The sequence below is a fragment of the Elephas maximus genome, chromosome 12, assembly GCF_024166365.1.
Source record: "Elephas maximus indicus isolate mEleMax1 chromosome 12, mEleMax1 primary haplotype, whole genome shotgun sequence".
In the NCBI taxonomy this organism is placed as follows: Eukaryota; Metazoa; Chordata; class Mammalia; order Proboscidea; family Elephantidae; genus Elephas; species Elephas maximus.
Genome location: NC_064830.1, coordinates 36346508 through 36372765, shown reverse-complemented (window position 1 = coordinate 36372765; position 26258 = coordinate 36346508). Strand labels below are relative to the sequence as shown.

The 26258-nt window shown below is 36.4% G+C and overlaps 1 protein-coding gene across 2 annotated transcripts in view; it reads left to right on the top strand.

The window, feature by feature from the left end:
• Nucleotides 1-321: 321 nt before the first annotated feature.
• Nucleotides 322-26258, top strand: part of WDR35 (WD repeat domain 35) — a 67695-nt gene continuing 41758 nt past the window's right edge. Inside the window, exons 1-12 of one of the 2 annotated variants that reach the window (XM_049903678.1) lie at nucleotides 322-487; nucleotides 1178-1295; nucleotides 2093-2164; nucleotides 3831-3923; nucleotides 5646-5774; nucleotides 7413-7546; nucleotides 8438-8603; nucleotides 8727-8872; nucleotides 17935-18060; nucleotides 19687-19872; nucleotides 23601-23633; nucleotides 24008-24068. In XM_049903678.1, the coding sequence (XP_049759635.1) occupies nucleotides 464-487; nucleotides 1178-1295; nucleotides 2093-2164; nucleotides 3831-3923; nucleotides 5646-5774; nucleotides 7413-7546; nucleotides 8438-8603; nucleotides 8727-8872; nucleotides 17935-18060; nucleotides 19687-19872; nucleotides 23601-23633; nucleotides 24008-24068 (1288 nt within the window). In that variant the 5' untranslated portion in view covers nucleotides 322-463. The remainder of the gene's footprint in view (nucleotides 488-1177; nucleotides 1296-2092; nucleotides 2165-3830; nucleotides 3924-5645; nucleotides 5775-7412; nucleotides 7547-8437; nucleotides 8604-8726; nucleotides 8873-17934; nucleotides 18061-19686; nucleotides 19873-23600; nucleotides 23634-24007; nucleotides 24069-26258) is intronic. The other variant, XM_049903679.1, reaches the window with a different exon arrangement.

The window sequence follows — 26258 nt, the reverse complement described above, 5'->3', positions numbered from 1 at the left end:
TTTTTTTTACTCCTTAGTTTATATTAACACCTCAGGCGCAGTTCAAACGCGATCGTCGAAGGTGTGGCGTCTCCTCAGAGCTCGCTGGGGCGGAGGGCAGCTAAGGCGACGAGGCAGGGCAGCTGCCCCAGGAGTGCGCAGCTGGCAGTAGCAGGTCGCCAGTCCAGTCCAGGCGGAATGTAGAATATCCTCGAGAAAAAGTGACCATGCTCAACTACTGGTTCCGTCCCGCAACCCCCAACCCCTACAATTTACCGACGTCTGCGCAGGCGCACGACGCCCAAGTGCCCAGTGCGAGGCCGACACCGGAAGTGTCCCTCGGCGCCCCGGATGCGACCGTGAGGCGGCGGTTGCCAGGGAAACGGGAGCTTGCCAGTGCTGCTTGTACTCTCGTTTGAAGACTTAGAACGAGTTGCCTGTCTTAGACCTTGACGACTGGATCCGTTCTCTCGGAGTTCCCAGGATGTTCTTCTACCTGAGTAAGAAAGTAAGTTTTCCAGCGAGCGCCCTTGCTCCCGCTCCATACCTGCATCCTGCGGGCGATTCCCGCATCCTTCTGTAGAAGCTAGGAGTCTTGACCCGGCTTCATCATCCAGCTTCCAGCCTTCCTGTCTGGTTCAGCCTCGGACCTCCTCTTACCGGTATCCTTAACAGAGCCAGAAGCCTTCTCGCAGGACTTCTTTCCCCCACTTCGCTAGGTCGTTGGGCGGTGGGGTGGGGTGGGGGGCGAGCAGCAGGGCAGAGCACTAAGTGCTGTTCTACCTTTCATTCTCCACTTGTTGCTGATCCTGGTGACTTAAATTCGTTGTATCGTCACTGGCCACCGTGATAACAAAAGGGTACCCTAAGTGTTGTGTGTGGAAGGGTAATATGGACTTGCTGTGTGGATTTATACCTCTGTCCTTTCCCCCCCTCCCCTTTGTCTGCCGGGTGACTCCCCCGTTCATCTGTAGTCACTGTTGTCCTGTGTGCACCTCTTTCCCCTTTCCCAAATGGTAGGGGACTATGCCCATTTTCATAACAGCTCATACTTCTGCAGCCTCGTCCATTTTTCTTATTAAGGGGTTTTCTTCAGCGTCCTCTGGCTTTTTTTTTTTTTTCCCCCCTCTGGCTTATAGATTGACTTTCCAGTCCCTTTGTGCGAAGTTTTGCTAGAGTGGCTGTGGTTGCTTTTCAGATTGCCATTCCCAATAACGTGAAGCTGAAATGTATATCTTGGAACAAGGACCAAGGCTTCATAGCTTGTGGTGGTGAAGATGGATTATTGAAAGTTTTGAAATTAGAGACACAGACAGGTAAATGAATGTAGGCCAAAATGTTTGAGATTGATGGAAAATTGGCTAGTATCATTTGTTCAGTGAGATTTGCTCGTGGTATTTGGTATTAAAAAACCAAAAACCAAACCCATTGCTGTTCAGTCGATTCTGACTCATAGCGACCCTATAGAAACAGAGAAGAACTGCCCCACAGGGTTTCCAAGGAGGGGCTGGTGGATTCGAACTGCCTGCCTTTTGGTTAGCAGCGGTAGCTCTTAACCACTGTGGCAGACAATTCTAATTCTTTAAAAAGAGGGGGAAAAATCCAAACATTTTATAGTGTGCTTCTAGAGTATTTTTGCAACAAAGTTCAGAGAATATTTAATGTAAACATCAGATGGCTTATTTGTTGAAGGTATAAGTAAATGGGTGAATGAATAGGATTCTGCAAAATGCAGTAAAAACTTCTTTCCAAAGTCTTTACTGTTTGATCCCCCTTATTCTTTTACAGTTATCAATCAATATGTCATAAATATTTCTATTTGTGATCATTTAGAGAGTAATAAGCAGCAATAATAATTTTTAATATATTTAATATTCTAAGTAAACAATGTTTTTTTAAAACATTTTACTTTATTTTACCAGGATAATGTCTTTGTAAGGAGTATATGTTATTGTCCATGTTTAAATCATGAGAAAAATAGATCAAAATGAGGCCTACTCCTGAAAAGATCATTCTAATATCTTCCAGGAATAGAAACTCTTAAAAAAAAAAAAAGTCAAAATCTTGTAATCTATCACTTTATTATATTTATTATAGTTTTTTTTTTTTTTAGATGATGCAAGATTGAGAGGTCTTGCAGCCCCTAGTAATCTTTCTATGAATCAGACTCTCGAAGGCCACAGTGGTAAGTCATGCTATATATCTCTATCTCTATCATCTCTAAAAAAAAAAAAAAAAAATACACACACACACATATTTCTAATCATGTTTGGATAGTATTATCTTTAGGCATTTAGCATCCATATACTTAATGCAGAAATATCAACATTTTAAATAGTTGCAATATTTAAATCATTTCTGTTGAATCATAATTAATATAACTTAGAGTCATTCATCAACTTTTATATGATTAAACAATATCCTCAATAAATCTGAAAAAAAGGCTGTTATTTTATATATTCAAAAATAACGTTTCTGTTGTGAATATATAATCCCTTTTTAGAATATACCTATGATTCCAGGTTAAAGGAGACTAAAGAGACATAATAATTGAAAGGACTGTCTGATCTTGGATTGGATCTTGGAATGAGAAAAATAAATAGCTATAAAGGACATTATTAGAACAGCTGATGAAATTTGAATATGGACTGTGGGCTAGATAAAATACTGTTTAAATGTTAAATTTCCTAATTTCTACAGTAGTTATAAAAGAGAAAGTCCTTAGTCATAGAAAATAAATGCTAAAGTATTTAGAGATAAAAAAAATTAGAAGAAATTAATTGTTTGTATAACCCAGAGGTTAAAATATGCTCAAGAGTATGTTATTAATGGAATGGAAAAAAAGGTAGAAAAAGAGAGGTTATGAGACATAACCAAAAAACCAGAAAAACTTGCCATGGTGTTCTTTGGGCATCCTAACTATTCGGAGTAAGGCAAATGGGTAAATCATGCTCACATTCGTTTCTGTCATCATTTATAAGGCAACTCTTTTAACTGGCCATCATAGGTGCATTTGCTGGCATGAAATAGGGCCAAACATGAAAAATAGTATCATGCATTATCGTATTGTAGAAAATTAGTAATATCAGTAACTACGTCTTATGGATATTTTAAAAGTAATGTTGTTAGGTACTGTCAAGTCGATTCCAACTCATAATGACCCCATGTGACAAAGTAGAACTGCCCCATATGGTTTTCTAGGCTGTAATCTTTATAGGAGCAGATTGCCAGGACTTTTTTCCTGTGGAGCCGCAAGGTGGGTTAAAACTGCCGACCTTTTGGTTAGCAGCTGAAATCTTAATCAGTGAGCCACCAAGGAAGATTGGTAAGTTTCACTGCTACCGCCCATCTATCAGTTTGTCATTCTCTGGTGGCATACATGTTGTTATTACGCTGGGAGGCAGACACCATTATTTCAAATACCAGCAGGGTCATCCATGGTAAACAGGTTTCAGCAGGGCTTCTACACTAACACAGACAAGGATGAAAGGCCTGGCAATCTACTTAAAAAATTAGCCAGTGAGAACCTCATAGATCACAACAGAATATCATCTGACATAGTGCTGGAGGATGAGCCCCCCATGTTGGAAGGTACTCAAAATATACAGTGGTCACAACAGTAGACTTGAGCAAACCAACAATGGCGTAAGACTGGGAAACTTTTTGTTCTGTCGTACATGCAGTTACCGTGAGATAAGAGTTGACTTGATAGCAACTAACAACAAGAAGTTAAAGAGGAAGTGTACTAATTTTAACATACTTTTGATGCTTATTTACATAAAAATGCATTTGAAAGTTATTATAATGTTTTTATATAATTTAAACAATTATATTGTTTTATAATTTTCTAGGTTCTGTTCAAGTTGTAACATGGAATGAACAATATCAAAAATTGACTACCAGTGATCAAAATGGGCTTATCATTGTATGGATGTTATATAAAGGTATATTAGGAGAGCTTATTTAATCTTTCACAAATTGGAGTTTGGATCACACTATTTCTATGGGGAAATAACGTGCCCTAAGTAGACCCTTGGCTTTTAACCAGCGACAGGAGTTCATTCTAACCTCATAGTGGTAGTGTTTTTGGATTTATTGCTGCTTCCTCTTCTTTTGACTTTATTTCCTTTGAAATGTGACCCTGTATTAATAAACTGGATGACTGTTGGCTATCCCGAAAATGAACTTAGAATAGTTTCTGTTTGAGATAGTTCCTTTTTTTCCAGGTTTCTAATAAGAATGGTTCCTATGTGTTCAGTAGCTAGAGTTAGCTCAGGAGATAAAAATGCAGTTATTAAGAAATCAAAGGCAAGAACTCATTGTCTTTCTTGGGCCAGTTAGCTTCCTTTCATGGTTAGGGATTTTATCTCAGCTAAAAAAAAATATATATATATATATATATATATTTTATGACTAGTGGTTTACTATTTGTGCCTTTTGTTCACAAGAGAAGAATGTGAGAGGGATTAACTTTGGTACATCATGATTACCAGAAAACAACTTGTAATACTTATCTCTTGAGGGTTGTAGCTATCATCTTCAAATGTGGAGGGTACCTTAGTTCACGTGTGCTATTTTGAAAAGTTTCAGGGTATATCATTTAAAAATTCTTCATTAAAAAATATGCTGTAGTGCTTGAATAGCTTAAATTTATAAAGCTTATTGTGCCTTTGTATGTGTGTGTCAAAACTTGTTGCTATTGAGCTGATTCTGACTCATAGTGACCCTATAGGACAGAGTAGAACTGTCCCGTAGGGTTCCCAAGGAGTGACTGGTGGATTCAAACTGCCGACCTTTGGGGTCAAAAGTAAAGCACAGAAGGTTGGAGTAAACTTGGTCTTTTTCTGAGGTAGGTCTTCTTTGGGCCTCGGTCCTAACTCTGTTAATATTCTGCTTTGACTAGCAATTTCAAATTACATGATTAAATGCTTGGCTGCAGGCCAGAGTTCCCTACTCAAGAATGTAGTAAAACCTTGAAAAGACAAAACAAAAAATAGAAAAAAAAGCCTTGCTGTATGACTCAAATTTGGTGAAACTACAAGACAAGTTACATCTTACTCCAACCCTGTGTACAGGAATGTTTTTGTCATCAGCGTTAGTAATGTCACATCACTAATTTTATGTGAACTGTTTAAGAATTTTTTCATATAGCCATAGAGCTTTATCTAATATGCTTATATTTAATATGCTTATAATTAATATTGGAGGGTTTGGGCATGCATATAAAGTTATTGTGGTTATCCTGTCTTTTCTTCTTAGTTATCTGAAATGTGTTGTTCAGGTGGAAAAAGTTAGGCTTTGTACAGAATCAGTTGTTTTGGCCCATAGAAGCAAATGCAATTTTAATTTCCAATTGACAGAAAGAGAGGAGGAAAGCAAGAGAAAGAAACGTACTAGGCATTTATTGTGTTTTCTGTGACAGTCTTTGAAGCAATCCTTAGTCAAGGTTCAAGTTAATTTTTCATTTTGTTTATGTTGAATTTGAGGTTTTATAATTTCTTGTCCCAGGTTATAGAAAACTTTACAATTATTTGGCCCGCAGTGTATTTTATGGCATGTTTTCAATTCTTAAAAAATGTTTTCAACTCTTAAGTACCATTTAATGGATGTAATGTAAAAACTTTGACTTACAACTCTTTTGTGTGTGTGTGTGTATGTGTAAACAGGCTCTTGGTATGAGGAAATGATCAACAATAGAAATAAATCAGTGGTTCGCAGTATGAGCTGGAATGCTGACGGACAAAAGATCTGCATCGTATATGAAGATGGGGCTGTGATTGTTGGTTCGGTGGATGGTAAGCATTGACTGGACATTAAGATCAGGATTTAGCTGTTATTTTTTATCTTTAGACATTTAAGTTAATTATTATATGTTAGTATACTGATAAAAAAATTAAAAAAAAAGTTGATTTCCATTTTGATGCCATTCGAGAACTACCTTTTAGTTCTTAGCCATTTGTTTTTAAGTATATTTAAGAAAAGTATCTATTCTTTTTTTATTTCCTACATGGTACTTAAAAAAGTTGAATTAATTTTTCACGATTATTTTAAATATGTCTATGTAATTATATAACTTATCTTTATGATTGTTAGACTGTATAAAAATGTAGACTTTGGATGGTGGTGCCTTTCACTGAAATTGAAAAGCATGGGAGAAACACTGGTTTTGAGGGAAGATTTTGTTTTTGAATATGTTGATTTTTGTCATGCCTGAGGACAGCCGAGTAAATATGCCCAGTCCATAGTTAGATATATAAATTTTCAGCTCAGAAATATCAGGACTGAAGGAATAATTTTGGGAATCACTAGTATAAGGATGTTAATTGAAACCATTGGAATAGATGGAAAAACCAAAGGACAATTTGTGGTATAAGAACCAGCAACATTTAAAGAATGGGCAGAAGAAAAGAATTTCATAAAGGATGCTGAAAAATACCAGTCTCGGAGATAAAGGGGTACGTGGACTCATGGAAGGCAACAGAGTAGCAAGAAGGAAGGGGTGCAAGAGGAAAAAAACAAAAAACAACGGAGAAGCATCCGTTGGATTTAACAACAGGCATTAGAAACCTATATGAAAGCAATTTTATCCAGGTTGGGATGAGTGAGGGTTGAGTAGGAGGTTAGGAAGTAGAGGCTGCAGGTGTAGATAACTCTTCCAAGAAGTTTGGTTGAAAAAGGAATGGTAGAGATGGGTGGTAACCAGTAGCACAATTTAGGGTTGTGGAAAGTATTTTTTGTGTTTGTTTGTTTTTTAGTTGAGGTGGTGGTTTTGAAGAGGAATAGACCTGAGTATGCTTAAATGCTGATAAGAAGGGCCCAGGAGAGAACGTTTAAAGCAAAAGAGAGAAGGGGAGTAATCAATTAAAGGAGATCTTTGCAAAGCTAGGAAGGGGTAGAATCAGAGACTATGTGGAAGGATTAGCCTTCGAGGGAGTCAAGGTAGGGGGATACCTCTTCCTTTTTATCAGGAGGCAAAGAAGAGAGGATGAGTGTGAACTCAGTGATGTTCTGAATGTTTGAAGCTGGAATGAGGAATTTCGTTTTTGAAAGCTTTTATTTTCTTTCTAAAGTAGGGCTCCCCTGGTGGCGTAGTGGTTACGTGCTATGGCTGCTAACCAAAGGGCTGGCAGTTCGAATCTGCCAAGTGCTCCTTGGAAACTCTATGGGGCAATTCTACTCTGTCCTGTAGGGTCGCTATGAGTCGGAACCGACTTTACTTGACGGCACTGGGTTTGGTTTTCTTTTGGTTACCAGGGCTCCATTTGGCACATAGTAGGAGGTTAATAAATATTTATTGACTAAATAAATTGAATGAATACATGAGTTCTGTGAACAATACAAGAACTGTTTAGGGAGACAAAGACTTTGAGATCAATGTTGGAAGATCATGACCTTGAAATTTAAAAATAATTATGCTGTATGTTTTGCTTTAGGGAATCGTATTTGGGGAAAAGACTTGAAGGGTATACAGCTATGTCATGTAGCATGGTCTGCAGACAGTAAAGTCTTACTATTTGGAATGGCCAATGGGGAAATACACATTTATGATAATCAAGGGAATTTTATGGTAAGTATATTATGCTCATATATCCATTAGTTTTATATATACAATTTTGTATCATGATTTTATATATTATTCATATGTGCATACACAATTATTTATTATGATGATTTGTGAAATTAAGCAAGTCTTTAATTCAGGGTTTTTTTCCCCAATGGTCTAATACTTTTTTTTATTAAAAAAAAAAAAAACTTCTTGGGTGATTCAAGGTAAATTAACGCAACATGTTAAGAGTATAGCTTTTAGTTCAGATTTTCTGGTAGCTGTGAAGGACATGATTTCAGTGTATTGAAGCAGAAGGTTAATGAGTAGGATGATGTGAAGTTTAATTTTTGCAAGTGTTTTTCATACCCAAAGCTAAAGTTTACATGCAGATATAAAAGACAATTTTGTAGCGAGAATGTAAAAAGAATGGGAGATTTAAACAGTAGGGGAGAAAAACGCAGACCTGGAAAGAAGGCCAAATAGTATAGGCTCTGGTGGTATAATCTCAAGAAAAATTCTGGCTTTTCAAGATTTCACTGTGATAGATCTCTGATCTTACTCATGGGCAGTTTTGTTTTTAGTGAGGGCTAAGACATTACATCGATCTACTCATTGGTGGGAGTAGTAATAGCTAACCTCTATGATAGTTGGCTATTTTCACAATACTTTCATGTACTTCATCTCATTTGAGACTCAAAAATTCTGTAAGTTTTTCTTTAATTTTCATTTGACAAATGGAGAAAACTGAGACTCAGGTGAAGTCATTTGTCTAGGTCCAGTAAACCAGAAAGTGATGGAGCTTGCATTTGAAGCCAGATTTTAAAATTCTATTTTCAGTAGTCTTTCTACAATACTGTATTCATAGTGATCTGTTTTAAAATGTAATATATTAACCTAGCCAATTTTATTTAGATGAAAATGAAACTGAGCTGTTTGGTGAATGTCACTGGAGCAATCAGCATTGCTGGAATACATTGGTACCATGGCACAGAAGGCTACATGGAGCCAGATTGTCCTTGTCTTGCTATTTGTTTTGATAATGGAAGATGCCAAATAATGAGACATGAGAATGACCCAAGTAGGTAATTTTTTTTTTGATATGGAGAATTAAGAATAAGTTTAAGAATTATTCGTAAGGTTTTAAAGTTCTCTAAGCTAAGTGTTTTACCAACAGTTAGGTAATTTTTTTCTTTTTGACTAGATCCTGTTTTAATTGATACTGGCATGTATGTAGTAAGTATCCAGTGGAACCACGTTGGCACTGTGTTGGCTGTGGCAGGATCCCAGAAGGCAGTCGCTCAGGATAAAGATGTAAACACTGTGCAATTTTACACTCCATTTGGTGAGGTAAAAGTATTGAAGATTTTATCTTCTTTCTTTCCATTTAAATGGGCAGTGAACCTGGTAGGGGAAAAAAGAGTGGAAGAAAAGGTAAATACTTTTCATATTTTTCTTTTAGGAATATCGTGAGTACAAATGATGCGCTCTTAGGTGTAGGTCTTTGATTAATGTCTTCATATTACAGGTCTTCACATTTGCATTTTATCATGGAATTTATTTTATAATCTCACCATTCGGAAAATTTCTTCAGCATAAGAAATCACTATGGAGTTAGAATATTTTCTCTGGGATCTTAAATCTCTTCACAGACTGCTTTTGGGTAGTTTTTAGTGTAACTTAGTTTTCATATTAATTTTCCTGATTTTAAATGTGATATTTTAAATGTGCTTAGATATTAAGCATATGTATCTGTCTGTCCCTAACTCAGCTTCTAATGTTGTGAAATAATCAATTATTTTAAGAAAACCTGTCTTAATAATTAATCTTATATTATACTATATTAAAATATATTTAGTTCCATAAATGCATGTATTATCTTTTTCAATGCTATTATTAATGAGTTTAATTTCTAAAGAGAATTTCTTTGAAATAGCATTGGAAAATATCAAGTAGGAGAAGTAATAAATGGTGAATGTTAAAAGATTTAGAAAATTAGAACTTAATAACTAGACTATTTTTACCTATTTTATTTTCTGGCTCTAGACTGTGTTCAGTTCCTTTTAGATATTCTATGAGTTTTTGTACATTCACCGCAGACTACAATAATATGTATTTTTAGCTGTACAAAAGCCTTTCCTAGTTATTTTGTTACTATACTTAATGTTTTCTTCCCGGAGTGGAGCATAATTTCCGTAAGGGTAAGAAATGGTGTCATCTGATGTTTTTGTCTTAGTATCTAGTGCTGCTATAACAGAAATACCGAAAGTGGATGGCTTTAACAAACAAAAATTTATTTTCTCACAGTTGAGGAGGCTAGAAGTCTAAATTCATGGTATCTGCTCTCAAGTAAGGCTTTCTTTTCTCTGTCAGCTCTGGAGGAAGGTCTCTGTTTCTTCTGAGCTTCTGCTCCTAGACAGTCTGCATGTGGCTTGGCATCTTTCTTCTGCCATCTCTGCTTTTCTCACTTGCTTCTTTAATCTCTTCTATCTCAAAAGAGATTAACTCAAGGTACACCCTATACTAAGCCTTTCTTATTAACATAACAAACACAACCCATTCCACAGGTATAGAGGCTAGAATTTACAATACAAATTTTTTTTGTGACACAATTCAATCCATAACATTTCACCCTTTGGCCCCTCAAAATTCATGTCCTTGCCACGTGCAAAACATGTTCATCCCATCACATCATCCCAAAGTCTTAAATCAACTCCAAGTTCAAAATTTCATCTTCTGAATCATCTAAAATCAAATATCAGTGAGACTTTAGGTGTATCAAAATTCGTCTTCATCTGTGAACCTGTGAAATCTAGAATACAAGTTATCTGCTTCCAAATTACAATGGTAGAATGGGCACAGGATAGACATTTCCATTACAAATGGGAGAAACTGGAGGAAAAGAAAGGAGAACAGGCACCAGGCAACTTCAAAACCCAGCAGAACAAATTACATCAGCTCTCAAGTCTTGAAAATAATCCTGTCTTTTCTGAGACCATCTGGGCAATGCCTGGCCCTGCAGACTGTAGGCGTTAGCCACACCTTCTGGATTCTGGGTGGAGGCCCATTGGCCCTGGGCTTCAGCTCTACCTTCCAGGCTCACTGGGATGGCAACTCTGTTCCCTCAGCTTTGGGAGGCCCCATTCTCCCAGTCCATCTGAGTGGCAACCCCATCCCCTTGGCCCCGGCAGTCCCCATTCTTCTACCCCCTGGGCATGGCATTCCCACTCACTCGGCTTTGGGTGGTGGCTCTATCCTTGTGGCACACCTCAGCTGAAGTCTCTCACTCTGGAACCAAGTTGGCAAAGATCTGACTCTTTGAAACCAGAAGTCTATGGCCCCACCCTTTGAAACTGAGAAGGCCCTATTCCCGTCCTCGTTCCAACAGTTCTGCAGAACTCTGAGCTGCTCCAGAGATGGTCCTTTTCATTTCTTGAAGGACAACAGAAGTAGCACCTTTGACATGTTTCCTGCCTGTAGAATTCCAAGAGGCAGACAGCGCTATTTCATTCTTTCTCAGTCCTCTTCAGTCTCAATGGATGGGTTTTCTGCTTCGGTAGTTGGTTAGATCCATCAGTCACTCTTTAACAAAAGTTTGTGTAGCCATGTCCTTCATGAACATTCTAGGCCAAATATTTAAGTCTGTTTTTCATTTTACATAGTTCATTTTTAAGTCTGTCTCTTTCCTATTAGTGGCAAGGAGAAACCTTATGTTCCATTTAAGATCTTGCTTAAAAATCTCCCCAGCCAGATATCCAAATTCATCACTTACAGGTTTTACCTCCCACCAAGCATTTGAACATAATTCAGACAAGTTCTTTGCCACTACATAAAAAGTATTGCCCTTCCTCCATTGTGCAATCTTATGTTCATCATTTTCTCTTAAAGCTCCCAGAAGCGTGTTTAACATCCACATATCTAGCAACATTCTATTGCTGGTGCCATATATATTCTCTGAGACTCTACAGACTTTCTCTAAGGCTCTCCTCACTTCCTTCTGAGCCCTTACCAAAACTGCCTTTGACATCCATAATTCTACCAACAGTCTGTTCAAGGCAATCTAGGCTTTTACTATTAAAAAACCTTAAAACTCTTCCAGCCTCTACCTGTTACACAATTCAAAAACCACTTCCACATTGTAGGTATCTGTTAGAGCAGCACCGTACTTTTGGTACCAAATTCTGTCCAGTTATCTAGTGCTGCTATAACAGAAGTACCACAAGTGGATGGCTTTAACAAACAAATTTATTTTCTCACATTCTAGGAGACTAGAAGTCTGAATTCAGGGTGCTGTTTCTAGGGAAAGGCTTCCTCTGTCTGTCAGCTTTAGAGGAAGGGCCCTGTCTCTTCTGAGCTTCTGCTCCTGGGCAATCTTCATGTGGCTGGGCATCAGTCTCCCCCCATCTCTGCTTCTCTCACTTGCTCATTTAATCTCTTCTATATTTCAAAAGAGATTGACTCAAAATATACCCCACACTAATCCATCTCATTAACGCAACAAAAACAACCCATTCCCAAATGGGATTATAACCACAGATGTAGAGGCTAGGATTTACAACACATATTTTTGGGGGACTGAATTCAATCCATAACACTTTTGAATGAGTATCTCAAAATATCCAATAAAATGCACTATAAGGAATAGATGCTCTGTGTACATTGTCAGCTAACAATATTTTTGGTAGATGTAAACACTAAGGAAAATCAAGAGTGTAGTTTTCAAGGTTCCTAAATACTTAAAAATCTGAATTATTTATATTCCTACACCTTCCTTAATTCAAATTCATATTGTTTATTTTTGCTATTCACCATTGGCTTACTTTTCATTATGTCATTTTATCTATTTTTATTTCTTCAGCCTCTCCCAAGTGGAAAAACATGGGTTCTAAGGCCTGTTTGCTTCGTCTTGAAATACAATGTTATTCATTAAATTGAGACCTAAGCGGTTTTTGGTACAACTGCAATTGAAAATACCTAACATAGTTTTTCAGGGCATTATAGTCATTTAATATTTTTTGAGGAGCCCTGGTGGTGCAGTGGTTAAGAGCCCAGCTGCTAATAAGAAGGTCGGCAGTTCGAATCTACTAGCCACTCCTTGGAAATCCTGTGGGGCAATTCTACTCCGTCCTTTAGGGTTGCTATGAGTTGGAATCAACTCGATGGCAACATGTTTGGTTTTTTGGTTTTAATATTTTTTGAATAGATGAATAAATGGGGAATTTATTTTTGGATTTATGTTATTGTTAAGAGAGAAGATAACTTAGAAGAAAGTTATCTGAAGATTTAAACTTAAGGAAAACTTCAGGTAAGAATTTAGTTTTTAATATGAGGATTAGGGTCTTCATCTTTTTGCACTGTGGTCTTAGCCCTTGTAGGGTATCATAGAGAGCCTGGGGTTTGTAGCCTGAATGACCTGGCTTTTGAATTCTACAGTGTAGTTTGATCTTAGAGAAGTTATTTAACTTCTAAGACTCCGTTTACTCAATTTCTGAGAGAAAGCTAATACCTTGTGTTGCTGTTATAAAGATTAAATGAGATAACAATGAGAAAATGCCTATCACAGTGTTATGGATTGAATTGTGTCCCCCCAAATTTTGTGTTGTAAATCCTAACCTGTATGCCTGTGGTTGGCTCTGGTAGTCCAGTGGTTAAGCGTTTGATTGCTAACCAAAAAGATTGGCAGTTTGAATTCACCAGCCGCTCCATGGAAACCTTATGGGGCAGCTCTGCTCTGACCTATAGGGTGGCTATGAGTTGGAATCGACTCTATGGCAGTGGGTTTATGGGTTATCCCAGTGGTTATAATCCCATTTGGGAATGGGATGTCTTTATTATGTTAATGAGACAGGATTAGTTTAGGATACATGTTAAGTCTCTTTTGAAATATAAAAAGAAATTAAACAAGCAAGTGAGAGAAACAGAGATATGGGGTAAGATAGATGCCAAGACACATGGAGATCTCTAAGGAACCAGGAAGCAGAAACTCAAGAGACAGGGACCTTCCTCCTAAGCCTACGGAGAGAGAAGGACTTCCCCTAGAGCTGTGTCTTAGTTATCTAGTGCTGCTATAATAGAAATACCACAAGTGGGTGGCTTTGACAAAGTTTATTTTCTCATAATAAAGTAGGCTAAAAGTTCAAATTTAGGGTGTCACCTCCAGGGGAAGGCTTTCTCTCTCTGTCGGCTCTGGAGGAAGGTCTTTCTTGTCAGTCTTCCACTCACTAGGAGCTTCTCTGCATAGGAAAAGGAACCCTGGGTCTAAAGAATCGCTCTGTTTCTGGTGCTTCTTTCTTGGTGGCATGAAGTCCCCAACTCTCTGCTTGCTCCCCTTTCCTTTTCATCTCTTGAGAGATAAAAGGTGGTGCAGGCCACACCCCAGGGAAACTCCCTTTACATTGGATCAAGAATGTGACCTGGGGAAGGGTGTTACAATCCCACCCTAATCCTCTTTAACATAAAATTACAATCACAAAATGGAGGACAACCACAGAATACTGAGAATCATGGCCTAACCAAGTTAATACACACATTTTCTGGGGGACGTAACTCAATCCACGACAAGCTCGCACTCTGAATTCTGACTTCTGACTTCTAGCCTTCTAAACTGTGAGAAAATAAATTTCTGTTTGTTAAAGCGATCCGCTTGTGGTATTTCTGTTATAGCAGCACTAGATGACTAAAAAAATAGGACACTAAATACTTACTAAGACTAGATTTCCTTTTCTTGCTACTGCCACCATCTGGCTATGTTACACAGTTAGAAGTTGGCCTATTCTCCCATTGTGAATGTGTCAAAACCAAGAATTGTATCCTCAGAGCTTGCTTGTCCTCCTTTGGTTCCATACAGGCAGCAAGACAGATTTATTGGACTGTCCCTCCCTCTACTCCAGGCTAAAACTTTTTTTTCCCCCTTGGTTTCCCTGGCCAAATGGAGTTCAATAAATCAGACTTTAGAACATGTTTAGAATAAGGGATATCAATACAAATTATTGAAATTCTTGGCATTATACTGCTCTGTGAAAGACGTATAGATTATAAAAGTGTTTGTCTTTTTATGACCACATTAAAAAAGTTATTGCATCCATTTATTCACTCATTAATTCAGTAATAAAATGTGCTGTCCCCTGGTGACGCAGTGGTTAAGAGCTTGGCTGCTAAGCAAAAGGTTGGCAGTTTGAATCCAGCAGCCCCTTCTTCGAAACCCTATGGGACAATTCTACTCTGTCCTATAGCATTGTTGTAAGTTGGAACTGACTCAGTGGCAATGGGTTTGGGTTTTTTATTTTTCTTTTACGTTAATATATGAAGAAATTAATTTGAATCCATGAAACATTTACTTACTTAAGAGATATTTATGAAAATCTGTTTACTGAGTAATCTGTTAAGGGATAGGGAAATAAATGGGATTGTGATAAAGTTAGTGCTCTCAGGGGTCTCGCTGTCTAGATTCTCTAAAACCATATAGGGAGGGAAGAAGGCAGGACTCATTGAGGAAGCAATATTTGAATTTTATCTTGATGGATGAATAGGATACTGCAGGAGGACAAGGAACAGTAAAGACAGGACAGGTGTAGAGGGAAGGAGAGGAGATTTCAGGCAAAAAGAGTATTATATGGTCCCAAAAGTATGGAGACACAGTAGTTCCTTGTGAGTGAATGCACAGTAATTATGGTTAAATAGTAGAACATTAAGCCAAAGAATGAAGTTTAGGACCAAATGGAAAAAGGCATGTATACTATGTATCTTATTTATCTAGTGCTGCTATAACAAATATTGTTACCAATCTCCAATCTGATACAAAGGGTCCTTGTCTTTTCCTGGGTAAGAATACACATGAAAGTCAAACTTATCTTCAGTAAGCTTTATCTTGCTGACTCAAGCAAAAGGAGTCAGCGGGGGACTAAGCTTCTCCAAAATACTGACTTGAAAAGGGAAGCAAGGATAGGGCTTACGTGGGTTCGGTGGAGACAAGAGAGTAATGAATGTTTAGTGGACTTTTTTTCAAGGGGCGGGTACTTCTCAGAATGGTGGTGCATGTTAATTAGGTTGTGCGCGCGTCTGGAATCCAAGATGGAACCCACTGATATTCAAGATGGAGTCCTCTTGGCAGCCCTTGGTATCACTTATTATGGGATATAGTGCAAGCACACTGATCTTTGGCACTGTATCGCCATCTTCGGAGGGCTAAGGAAGGTTAAACAGTGGTCATCCTTTGTTCTTCTGTACATGCAGGAGCCTGTAAAGGGGGCAGGGACTAGAAAAACACTAAGAAGGAGATAGTAATTCACGGATTGTTTCAACCTCTCTCATTTTGACAGGGTGTGGTTCCTGTTTACCCAACTTCTAGATGGTAATCTTTTAACAGCTCTTTTGTTCTGCCAGCACAGTTAACCCCATCTGTCTCAATACCACAGGTAGATGGCTTTAACAAAGAGAAATTTATTTTCTCACAGTCTAGTAGGCTAGAAGTCCAAATTCAGGGTGTCAGCCCAGGGGAAAGCTTTTTCTCTCTTTTGGCTCTGGAGGAAGGCCCTTCCCATCAATCTTACCCTGGACTAGGAGCTTCTCTGCTCAGGAACCCCAGGTCCAAAGGATGTGCTGTACTCCTGACACTGCTTTCTTGGTGGAGGTCCCCAACTCTCTATTTGCCTTCTTTTCCTTTTTTCTCTCTTAAGATAAAAGGTGGTGCAGGCCACACCCCAGGAAACTCCCTTTATGCTAGATCAGGAATGTCACCTGAGCAAGGGTGTTATATACCCCGGATCCTCTTTGACCACTGGCAGAGATTACGATTTATAACACACAGGAAAATCACAAAATGGAGGACAACCACACAATACTGGGAATCATGGTCTAACCAAGTGGACACATGTTTTTGGAGGACACAATTCAATCCATGACACCGTACTAAAGAATGTGATGGTGAAAAAAAGCTATTAAATTTTTTTTTTTTATTACTGTATGTTTTTATACTACAGTATAGAAAATGATCAGGTTTGTGCTCTAGGAAGATAATTGTGACACTAAAGTAGAGATTGGATTTGGGATAGAGGATGGGAATAAGGAAAGGAACGAATGATCAGAATTGTAATTAGGAGGGTATTATGATGAGTCAGTTAAGAAATGAGGCTATTGTAATGGAAGATAGAAAGGAGTAAAAGCAATAGGACTTGGTGACACCTTGCTGGTGGGGAATGAAAGAGGGAGGCAAGACTTTAGGATTGAGCTTAAAACCCATTGCTGTGGAATCAATTCTGACTTATAGCAACCCTAGAGGACAGAGCAGAACTGCCCCATAGGCTTTCCAAGGAGCTCCTGGTGAATTTGAACTACTGATCTTTTGGTTAGCAGCTGTAGCTCCTAACCACTACACCACTGGTACGATATTTCACTGATTTGAAGAAGCATGATTTTAATGTTTTATAACCTCTAAAACTGGGATGTATCTTATAATCAAATCTGTCATATTTTAATTAGCAATGTGTTTTTTTCTCTCCTTGTTACTCATAAAAGTAAAAATGCATATTTAAATCAATGACATCTTAGATTTGATGAAATTTGGTATTAAATTCTTTGGATATAATTTGTAAATTTTTTCTATCATATGCATGATTTTCACTATGAAGATTAAAGGAAAATGATATTGAAGTAATTATCTTTTACAAAATAATTTTTATACCAAATGTTCTACGTTCTACTTCAGTGAGTAGCTTCTGGGGTCTTAAAAGCTTGGGAGCAGCCATCTAAGATATTTCACTGGTCTTACCCCGTCTGGAACAAGGGAGAATGAAGAAAACCAAAGACACAAGGGAACGATTAGGCCAAAGAACTAATAGACCACAAGTACTACAGCCTCCATCAGACAGAGTCCCGCACAACTACATGGTACCGGGCTACCACCACTGACTGCTGTGATAGGGATCACAATAGAGGGTCAGAGCTGGAGAAATATGTAGATCAAAATTCTAACTCATACACGCACACAAACACAAAGACCAGGCTTACTGGTCTGACAGAGAATGGAGAAACCCCGAGTATGGCCCCAGACACCCTTTTATCTCAGTAATGAGTTCACTCTTCAACCAAAGATTAAACAGGTTCATAAAATAAAATGAGACTAAAGGGGCACACCAGCCCAGGGGCAAGGACGAGACGGCAGGAGGGAACAGGAAAGCTGGTAATAGGAAACCCAAGGTCAAGGAGGGGAGAGTGTTGACATGTTGTGGTATTGGCAACCAATGTCACAAAGCAATATATGTACTAATTGTGTAATGAGAAGCTAGTTTGTTCTCTATACCTCCATCTAAAGTATAAAAAAAAAATAATAATTTCCATACCAGTTTTCATCTGTGAAGTGATTGTATTTGAGTTAATTGTGATACTTTAGGTTAAACTTTTTTTTTTTCTTTCAGCATCTTGGTACTTTGAAAGTTCCTGGAAAGCAGATGTCTGCACTATCTTGGGAAGGAAGTGGACTGAAAATTGCCCTAGCTGTTGATTCTTTTATATATTTTGCAAATATTCGACCTGATTACAAGGTGAGTATTAAGACCTAGTTTAAAAAGTGTTTTTTACAAAATAATTTTGTTCTAACTCAAAATACTGGTTTCTAGCTTATATTTGTATCCTCGTTTGTTTTAGAAACTAGTAGAAAGGAGGCTATTCTAGTGACATGATAGGACATGATGAGAAGAACACTTCACTTCTGTGATATTCTTCCTAAAAACCCAGTCTACCTGTGAGAAAAACATCAGACAAACCCAAATTGAGAGACATTCTACAAAATACCTGACCAGCACCCCTCAAAATGTCAAGGTCATGAAGAACAAGGAAAGACTGAGAAACTGTCCTAGCACAGAAAAGCCTAAGGAGACATGATGATTAAATGTAATATGTCCTGGATTGGGTTCTGAGCTTGAAAAAAGACATTAGGGGAAAGCTAATGAAATCCAAATGAAGTGTGGAGTTTAGTTAGTAGTAATGTATCAATGTTGGTTTCTTAGTTGTGACAAATAAACCACGAAAATGCAAGTTGTTAACTATAGGGGAAATTCTGTGAGGGTTGTATGGGAACTCTGTACTACCTTTGCAATTTCCTTGTGAATTATTGTAAACTATTTTAAAGTAAAAAGTTTATTTTAAAAAAGTTAACTGTAGTACAAACAGCTAAACGTGGCTTAGCTTTCAGTAGTAAAAAACCTGTAAAAAAAAAAGCCCATTGGTGTCAAGTCAGTTTTGACTTGTAGTGACCCTATTGGACAGAGTAGAACTGCCTTGTAGGGTTTCCAAGGAGTGGCTGGTGGATTCAAACTTCCGACCTTTTGGTTAGCAGCTGAACCCCACCAGGGCTCCTTGAATAGTATATACGATCATAATAATGTTAACATTGAATATTGATTTATTCAAAATTGCAATATAAGTAAATTGGGAAATTTAAATGGAAAGGAAAACATTAAGTGTATGATGGGGAAGGGTGGTACATGAGAGCTAAATTCTCTTCTATAAACAGTACCATAATCAATAGATTAATACCAAATATGGACATGGAGATAATGACCAAAACAAGTTCAGTTAAAAGAGTTAGAAATGGTTACCTTGGAGGGGAAATTGGAGGAGGGATGTTTGCATTTTGTTTTTGTTTGTTTTAAATAAGCCATGTAGAATTATTTGACTATAAATTATGTAAGTATGTTACTCTGATGAAAACAAATATAAAAAATGCGAGAATAAAAAGGCAGAGCAACTACTTTTGAATTTTGGCTTGGGAACCAAGACTTAAAACTTTTGACAGGAATTGCTCTTCCCGCAACCACCAATTACTGACCATTGAAAAATCTGAACTTTTCACCACTGAAGCTTAAAAATTGCAAATTAGAGTTACAGACTAAATTATTTGGCACATTCTTTGTTTTATAAATATCTTTATTTTACACTTTTTAAATAATTTTTATGAATAACAGTATTAACCAGAATGTTCAGTCCTCTGTCTTCTGAAGAATATAATACATTTGTTAGGACTGGTAAACCATACGTTATAGTATTTCTACAGTAAAAATATAATATGATTTTTCTTTCCTGATACTAAATATCTTTCTCTCTCTTCCTTCCTTTCTCCTTCCCTTCTCTCTCTCCCGTCCCTTTTTTCCTTCTTCTTTTCTTCCTAGTGGGGCTATTGCGCGAATACTGTAGTTTATGCATATACCAGACCTGATCGTCCAGAGTACTGTGTGGTCTTTTGGGATACAAAAAACAATGAGAAATATGTTAAATACGTGAAGAGTCTCATTTCTGTTACTACCTGTGGAGATTTCTGCATTTTGGCTACGAAAGCTGATGAAAATCATCCTCAGGTAGGTGTTCATGATTATCTTAAAACATAGGTGGGTTAACTACTTAGCAGAGTTGAGCTATAATTATCTGTTTTCTCTAGCACAGCCTCTATATGGCCAACTACATTATGCGGTCTATTCATCATGTCTCTCTCGACATCTGTTTTGGACAACTATGTGTCTTCATTGGTTCTGTGTCTCCTGACATTTTTCTTCAATTAGCTAATCCGTTGGTAGTTCATACTAACTAGCATAGTTCTTAAGCTTTTTGTCTCTGAAACATACCTAAAATACCAAAATCCTATTCTAAGTTAAAATTTCGTAAGAAAAAATGAATAACCAGATATCTGGTATAAATGCTCAAGAAATTATGTAACAGTGACCATTTCTGACAGTTTTGATTGCTTTTGACAATGAGAAATGTACTTTATTTGCAGTTCTATTGCTTTAAAAATCAGTGTCTCATAGCATAAAATGAATAATGTAAAGAGTGTCTTTTATAAAAAGTATACTAGCGACTTAGTTTCAAAGGTATGTAAATTTTTCAGAAAAGGACTACTAATTTCTTTGGCTATGTTATAAATTATTTTGTTTCATTAAAAACTATAGAGATTTTGGTTAAAGGTGGCAGTTTGAACAGCCACATTTGGCTCAGTTCTCTCCTGTAGCTCACTAAAACAACAGTAAAGGTATTTAAAAAAAAAAAAAGCCATGAGCCCCTAGGGACCAAAAAGAGAGAAAACGGCAACAAAATTTTGGAGGTTAGAGAATAGATGGATTAGTGGTAATTACCTTAACTGACCTAAGAAAGCTGAATCTTAAGCCATTGGTGGAGAAAGCAAAGAAGCAAGCAGTTTACATTATAGAAAGTGGTACCTGGTGGGAGAGAGAAGCAAACAGAAAAGCAATTTAGAACTACCAGATATTATGCAGGAAGGAGGAAACTTAAAAAAAAAAAAAAAAAAAGACATATAAAGAAGCAAATTTCCAGGTCCTCTCCCATGTACTGAACCCATAGGCAACTGTCTTTCTACCACCTCAGAAGACTAGCATTTATGCTGGACTGAGGGACACCAGTCACAGCTGAGGGTGGAGAAACTTTGCTTAAACCAGCAATTATCTTAAAATTTTACTCCTCAATGTTACTTCCAGCCTTGTTGTCCCACTTGGTTCCCAGAATACTGGCAGCCAAACATACAGCTTTCTCATATGCGATTGGAAGAGTCTTCTCTGGAGATTCTGACCAGTTCAAGAGAAAAAACCTCTGAAGATACTGATATTGAGAAACCCCAAGGAAACAGCCCTGCCCAGACACTTTGCATTGAAGACCACAGTCAAGGAGGCTTAGCCATAGGCAAATGGCTTCCAAACAGCTTTTTAGTATCTACTCTTAAATATAAGCAGATAGACACAGATTATGGGGCATTTGAGGAAAGCGTCTAACAGGAAAAGACCAAAATAAATACAAGTTGGAGGAAGCAGACATACCTGAAGAAGACTTCAAAAGAGCTGTCATTTCAAAAAACAGTATTGTTATCCTCAGCTTTTTAAGAAGAGATATCATATTCGTAAAATAAGAAAAGGATGCTATAAAAAGAAAGTTTTTAGAAATTACAAGTAAGATAATAAAAATGAAAACTTGGTAGAAACATTGGAAGATAAATGAAGGAAAACTATACAGTAGAGCAAAAAGACAAGGAAATAGAAATTAGGAGTGAAAAGATAAGAAAATCAGAGGATGAGTCCTGGAAGCTCAGCACTGGAATAATGTTTCTAAAAAGAGTGAACAGGCAAAATGGAAGGAAGTAAATTTGAAAACAGAAGTCAAGAATATTTCCCTTGAGTTTCTAGATTGAAAGGGCTCACTGAATACCTAGCACCATGAGTAGAAATAGACCCACAACAAGGCGCATCACTGTGAAATTTCAGAACATGGGGGATGACAAAAAGACCCTACAGGCTTTCAGAGAGGAAAAACAGGTTTCATAGGACCAGGAATCATAGTGGCATTAGACTTGTCAACAGCAATACTTCAGAGAATTGCCTTCTAAATTCTGAAGGAAAATGATTTCCCAGCTAGAGTTCCATACCTTTAGCAAACTATACATTAAGTATAAGGGTAGAATAAAAACATTTTTATATGTGCAGGGTCACCAAAATTTACTTCCCAAGCTTCCTTTTCTTAGGAAGTTACTTTAGGATATGGCCTACCAAAATGAGGAATAAACCAATACAGAGAAGGAAACAGGACTCCAGAAACACAAGAGAGAGGAGAAGGGGCTTCCAACAATGGTGAAGAGCAATATCCGCTGACAGTTGTGTACTATGCTTACTTAGTCATCAGATAAGATGACAGCAGGTCAGAAGGCTCCAAAAGAAATTTCTAGAAGATGAAATTAATGGAATATCTAATATGTTTGAACCCATTGAGAGGAGCAATAACTCAGGGATAATTGAGGTCTTGAGTTAGTAATAAGTAGATGGAAAACTAAGTGAAGAGAAAAACTAAAGACAGTTTTCAACTACAGAGAGAACAAAATGTGCTTGAAAGGGAAAGAAATTGTGACGTACATCATGGCTTAGCTGTGAAGAGCATTTGCGTAGTCATAATGATGTAAGCAGTGAATTTTTTTAATTAAAAAAAACTTAATTAAAGTATAATATACATATGAAAGTAAATATTTAACAAGATTACATTATGAGTGAAAAGATGGAAGGATGGAAGTTTGCTCTTGTGTGGTGGGGTCTGGGGAAGGGGGAGTGAAAGACCGGTAAATATTTTCCTAGTGGGCAGTTAATAGATAATGTTCCCAACTTAAAAAAAACAAACAAAAACCACCTAAGAAGTAGAGCAATGCACATGTTACTTCGATTTGTGGAAGTTAATACCAAAACGATGAGTTAAATGATCTGAAAATATTTTTCAATGGGGAGCAGGAAACGGGAAGTTGGGGGGACTGCCGTTTTTGAAGAAGTCTTAGGAACTCTTTGAGTCATTAAACCATGGAATATATAACTATGATAAAAATGAAAAGAGTTAATTTTTAAATAATACTTTATTGTGTTTTTAGTGAACATTTACACAGCAAATTAGGGTCCCATTTAACAATAAAAAAAATTTTTTTTTTTTTTTATACAAATTATTCAGTGACATTGGTTACATTTTTCACAGTGTGACAACATTCTCATTATTTCCGTTCTGGTTTTTCCATTTTCATTAATCTGGTTTCCCTTTCTGCTATTACCTTCTCATCTTCGCTTTAGCGTATGTTGACTGGTCTCATATAGGTGATTTTTTAAAGGAGCATAGTACTCACAGTTGATATTGTTTATTTTATGAACGAATTAGTTACTTAGCTGAAACATGGAAAAGAATGTTTATCATTTAGTTTATGTTTGTGAAATAAAACGAGTTTTACTTGAGAGACAAAGTCTGTATTTATATATGAATAGTTGGTTTATTTGAAATTGTTATTCTAGTCAGGAAAACATCTAAGTAAAATATTATTCTTAGTACAACATACAGAAAGAGTAATACTAAGAAGGATTAGATTATCACTTTAGAATAATATGATGTAAACTGTGAATTTTGCTTGATTATTTTTCCTAATATTAATCATTGGTAATTATTTGTGTTGTTAACTAATGGACATTGTATGTCATTTTTCACTAGGTTGGACTGTGTCTTTTCTCAATTAACAGATTTTTTTTTTCTCAATTTCTCATGTTATTTATATATTGCTTCAAAGGAAGAGAACGAGATGGAAACATTTGGTGCAACGGTAACAAATTAAGTTAGCTCTTAAATAGCTGATTGTAGATAGAAATGAATTTTGAAATTATAGCTGATTGGGAATTTCAGAAGTATAAATAATGAAAAGTAGCCAGGGCACTTGAGTTTCTTAAGTGTACTCTTAAAAACTACAGTGTTCAATTATATTGAGAAATGAGCCTTGGTTTAATTTTAATTCACCTTTATTTCTAATGCTCTAGATTATCTTTGTTTTTGTTTGTTATTCTTTGCACCTAATAATTTTTGTCAATTTCCCAGTTAGCCATACTTGAAAAAGGGATAAGCATGGTATACATTAAGTATTATTTCCTTTATTGCACATGAGCAGGGGTACTGATAACTCTTTGTTTTATTCATTTGCAGTTTGTGCTTGTTCTTTGTAATTCTATTGGCACTCCTATGGATCCCAAATACATTGATATTGGTAAGGAAATGTTAATGTTTATTCCCTCTCTAGTCAGGTTTTATTTGTAACATTAATTTAAAAGCTTCACGATGGTATTATTAATTAGAGCAATATTCTCTAAAACTAGGATGACCATACTTTCTTGTTTGCTGGATCTAGTATCAGTTTATGCCTTTTGTCCTGATGGAATTATAAAAATGTTCCCTTTAACTCTCAAAAGTGTCCTGATTTTGACAATAAATTTTAAGATCACTCTATCTAGAATCCACAATAATTTCATAATTGCTACACTGCCGTTTTCTGTTTAAATGAGAAATATAATTTTACACAAATAGATATGCAATGCAGTGGTTAGTATGCAGTAAACTGAGGATTATAGAAAGGATTTTTTGCCTTTAAGCCATTTTTTTAAATTAATAAAGTACTTATAAATACCTCTCGTATTTACGTATTTATGTTCTTTCCAGATTTTCTAATGAAATCAGTCTGTTAACAGGGACAGCTTTAACAAATTCCTGACTTTGTATTTTCAGGACACACTTTACTTTAGCGTTATCATTCCTTCTATCCAATAGCTGTGAAAGTAACCATTAAAAAGTTCCAAATCTTATTGTAAGTGTTTTGTAAAAAATCATTGATAGATATTTTGTTGCCATTTCACTATAACTTCCAAAAGTAACGGTTTTCTCTTAAAGCATATGGTAGTTTAGTGGATACGGTAATTGAAAAATGATTAGATTTCAAAAGTTGAAGTCCCACTTAATTATTTCTTGGACCCAAGAACCAGTTTTTTTTTTTTTTTTTTTAATATTAGAAACTCAATCTTAGCGAGATTTTAGTGTCTACCTTCTAAGTGTTTTCATTTTGTTAAGTGCTTTGGGCAATATGAGCAAAGTGATAAAAAACTTACTGGACTCAGATGTTTTACTCTTACGTCTAGGGTCGTGGTAACTCACTCACTTTTATATAATGACACTCTTCAACTTCATGCCTTATGTTCATTTATTTTTAATTGATATTACAAAGCATGTTTATATGCTTCTGTACGTAGGTATACCCTCACGTGCAGGTATACATATGTTAGTGATCCTTGGTAAAAGGCATAGGTTAAAATTATTACAGAATCTTATAAATAATTGAAATAAATTGATTCCTGTGGTTTTATACTATTTTATTTTTATCTTAACATCACATGAATTTGTTCTATTTATTAAAAACATAACAGTCCTTAATCTCAAAAGTAAATTCTGTCAATCTTTAGATTATATGCTTTCTCTTTGAATATTAAAGTTTTAACAGAATCATAATGATGATAGGATTAGGCTCAAAGTAATTTTATTACATGTAGTCTGTTGTTTAATAAAATAGATGTAAATTTCTTTACCTTCGTAAAATGGCAAAAACTTGAGGATATGATTATTTGTATTCTTGAGTCTTGAAACTTTTTTTTTTTGCAGTCTCACTGGCTGAAATTTTAACAAACAGATCTTTCGTTGGTCTGCTGTAAACACAGCCAAAAACTCAATGTTTTTGTTTCTACATATCCTGTAAAATTCCTTTTTTAAGTTTCTGTGCCAAATTTTGATGAGGACCACAGGCTAAAACAAACAAAAAAAATTATTGTGACGTATTGTCCTGGAAAGTATTATTTTTGTTTTGCTTTACTCTTCATCCTGACAATCCCTGTAGGAACATTTAAAAGAACTCTATGTATTATTACAGGAAATTCAGTTTGTAGATCCCCACTGTACTATACACATAGGAATTAGGCACCCTGTTTTAGTGTTCTTCCTTTGAGCCCTCATAATTCCTTTGGTATACTTCTATCAGTGTACTGCTTACTCTGCACTGTGACTATTAATATTTCTTATCTGTCTTCCCCACTAGATTTTGAGCTTCTTAAAGCAGTATCTGTGTCTTATTCATTTCTGTATTCCCACTGCCTAACACTATCTAATACCGAAATATCTGTCGAATGCATGGAAAATGTTTATTTTCTATCATGTAAATAGAAAATGATAATTTATTTAATGAATCACCAATAAATATTCAGATTCTATACTGTTTCAGGTTCCATACTGGGTGCCAGAGCTGATAAAAAATTAATGATGACAATTTCTTCTACTTAAAGGTTTCTTTTGAGCTGAGTTTTGAAAGATAAGTATTTCTTGGCATAGCGTTTTTAAGGAGAGCAAACAGCATTTGCAG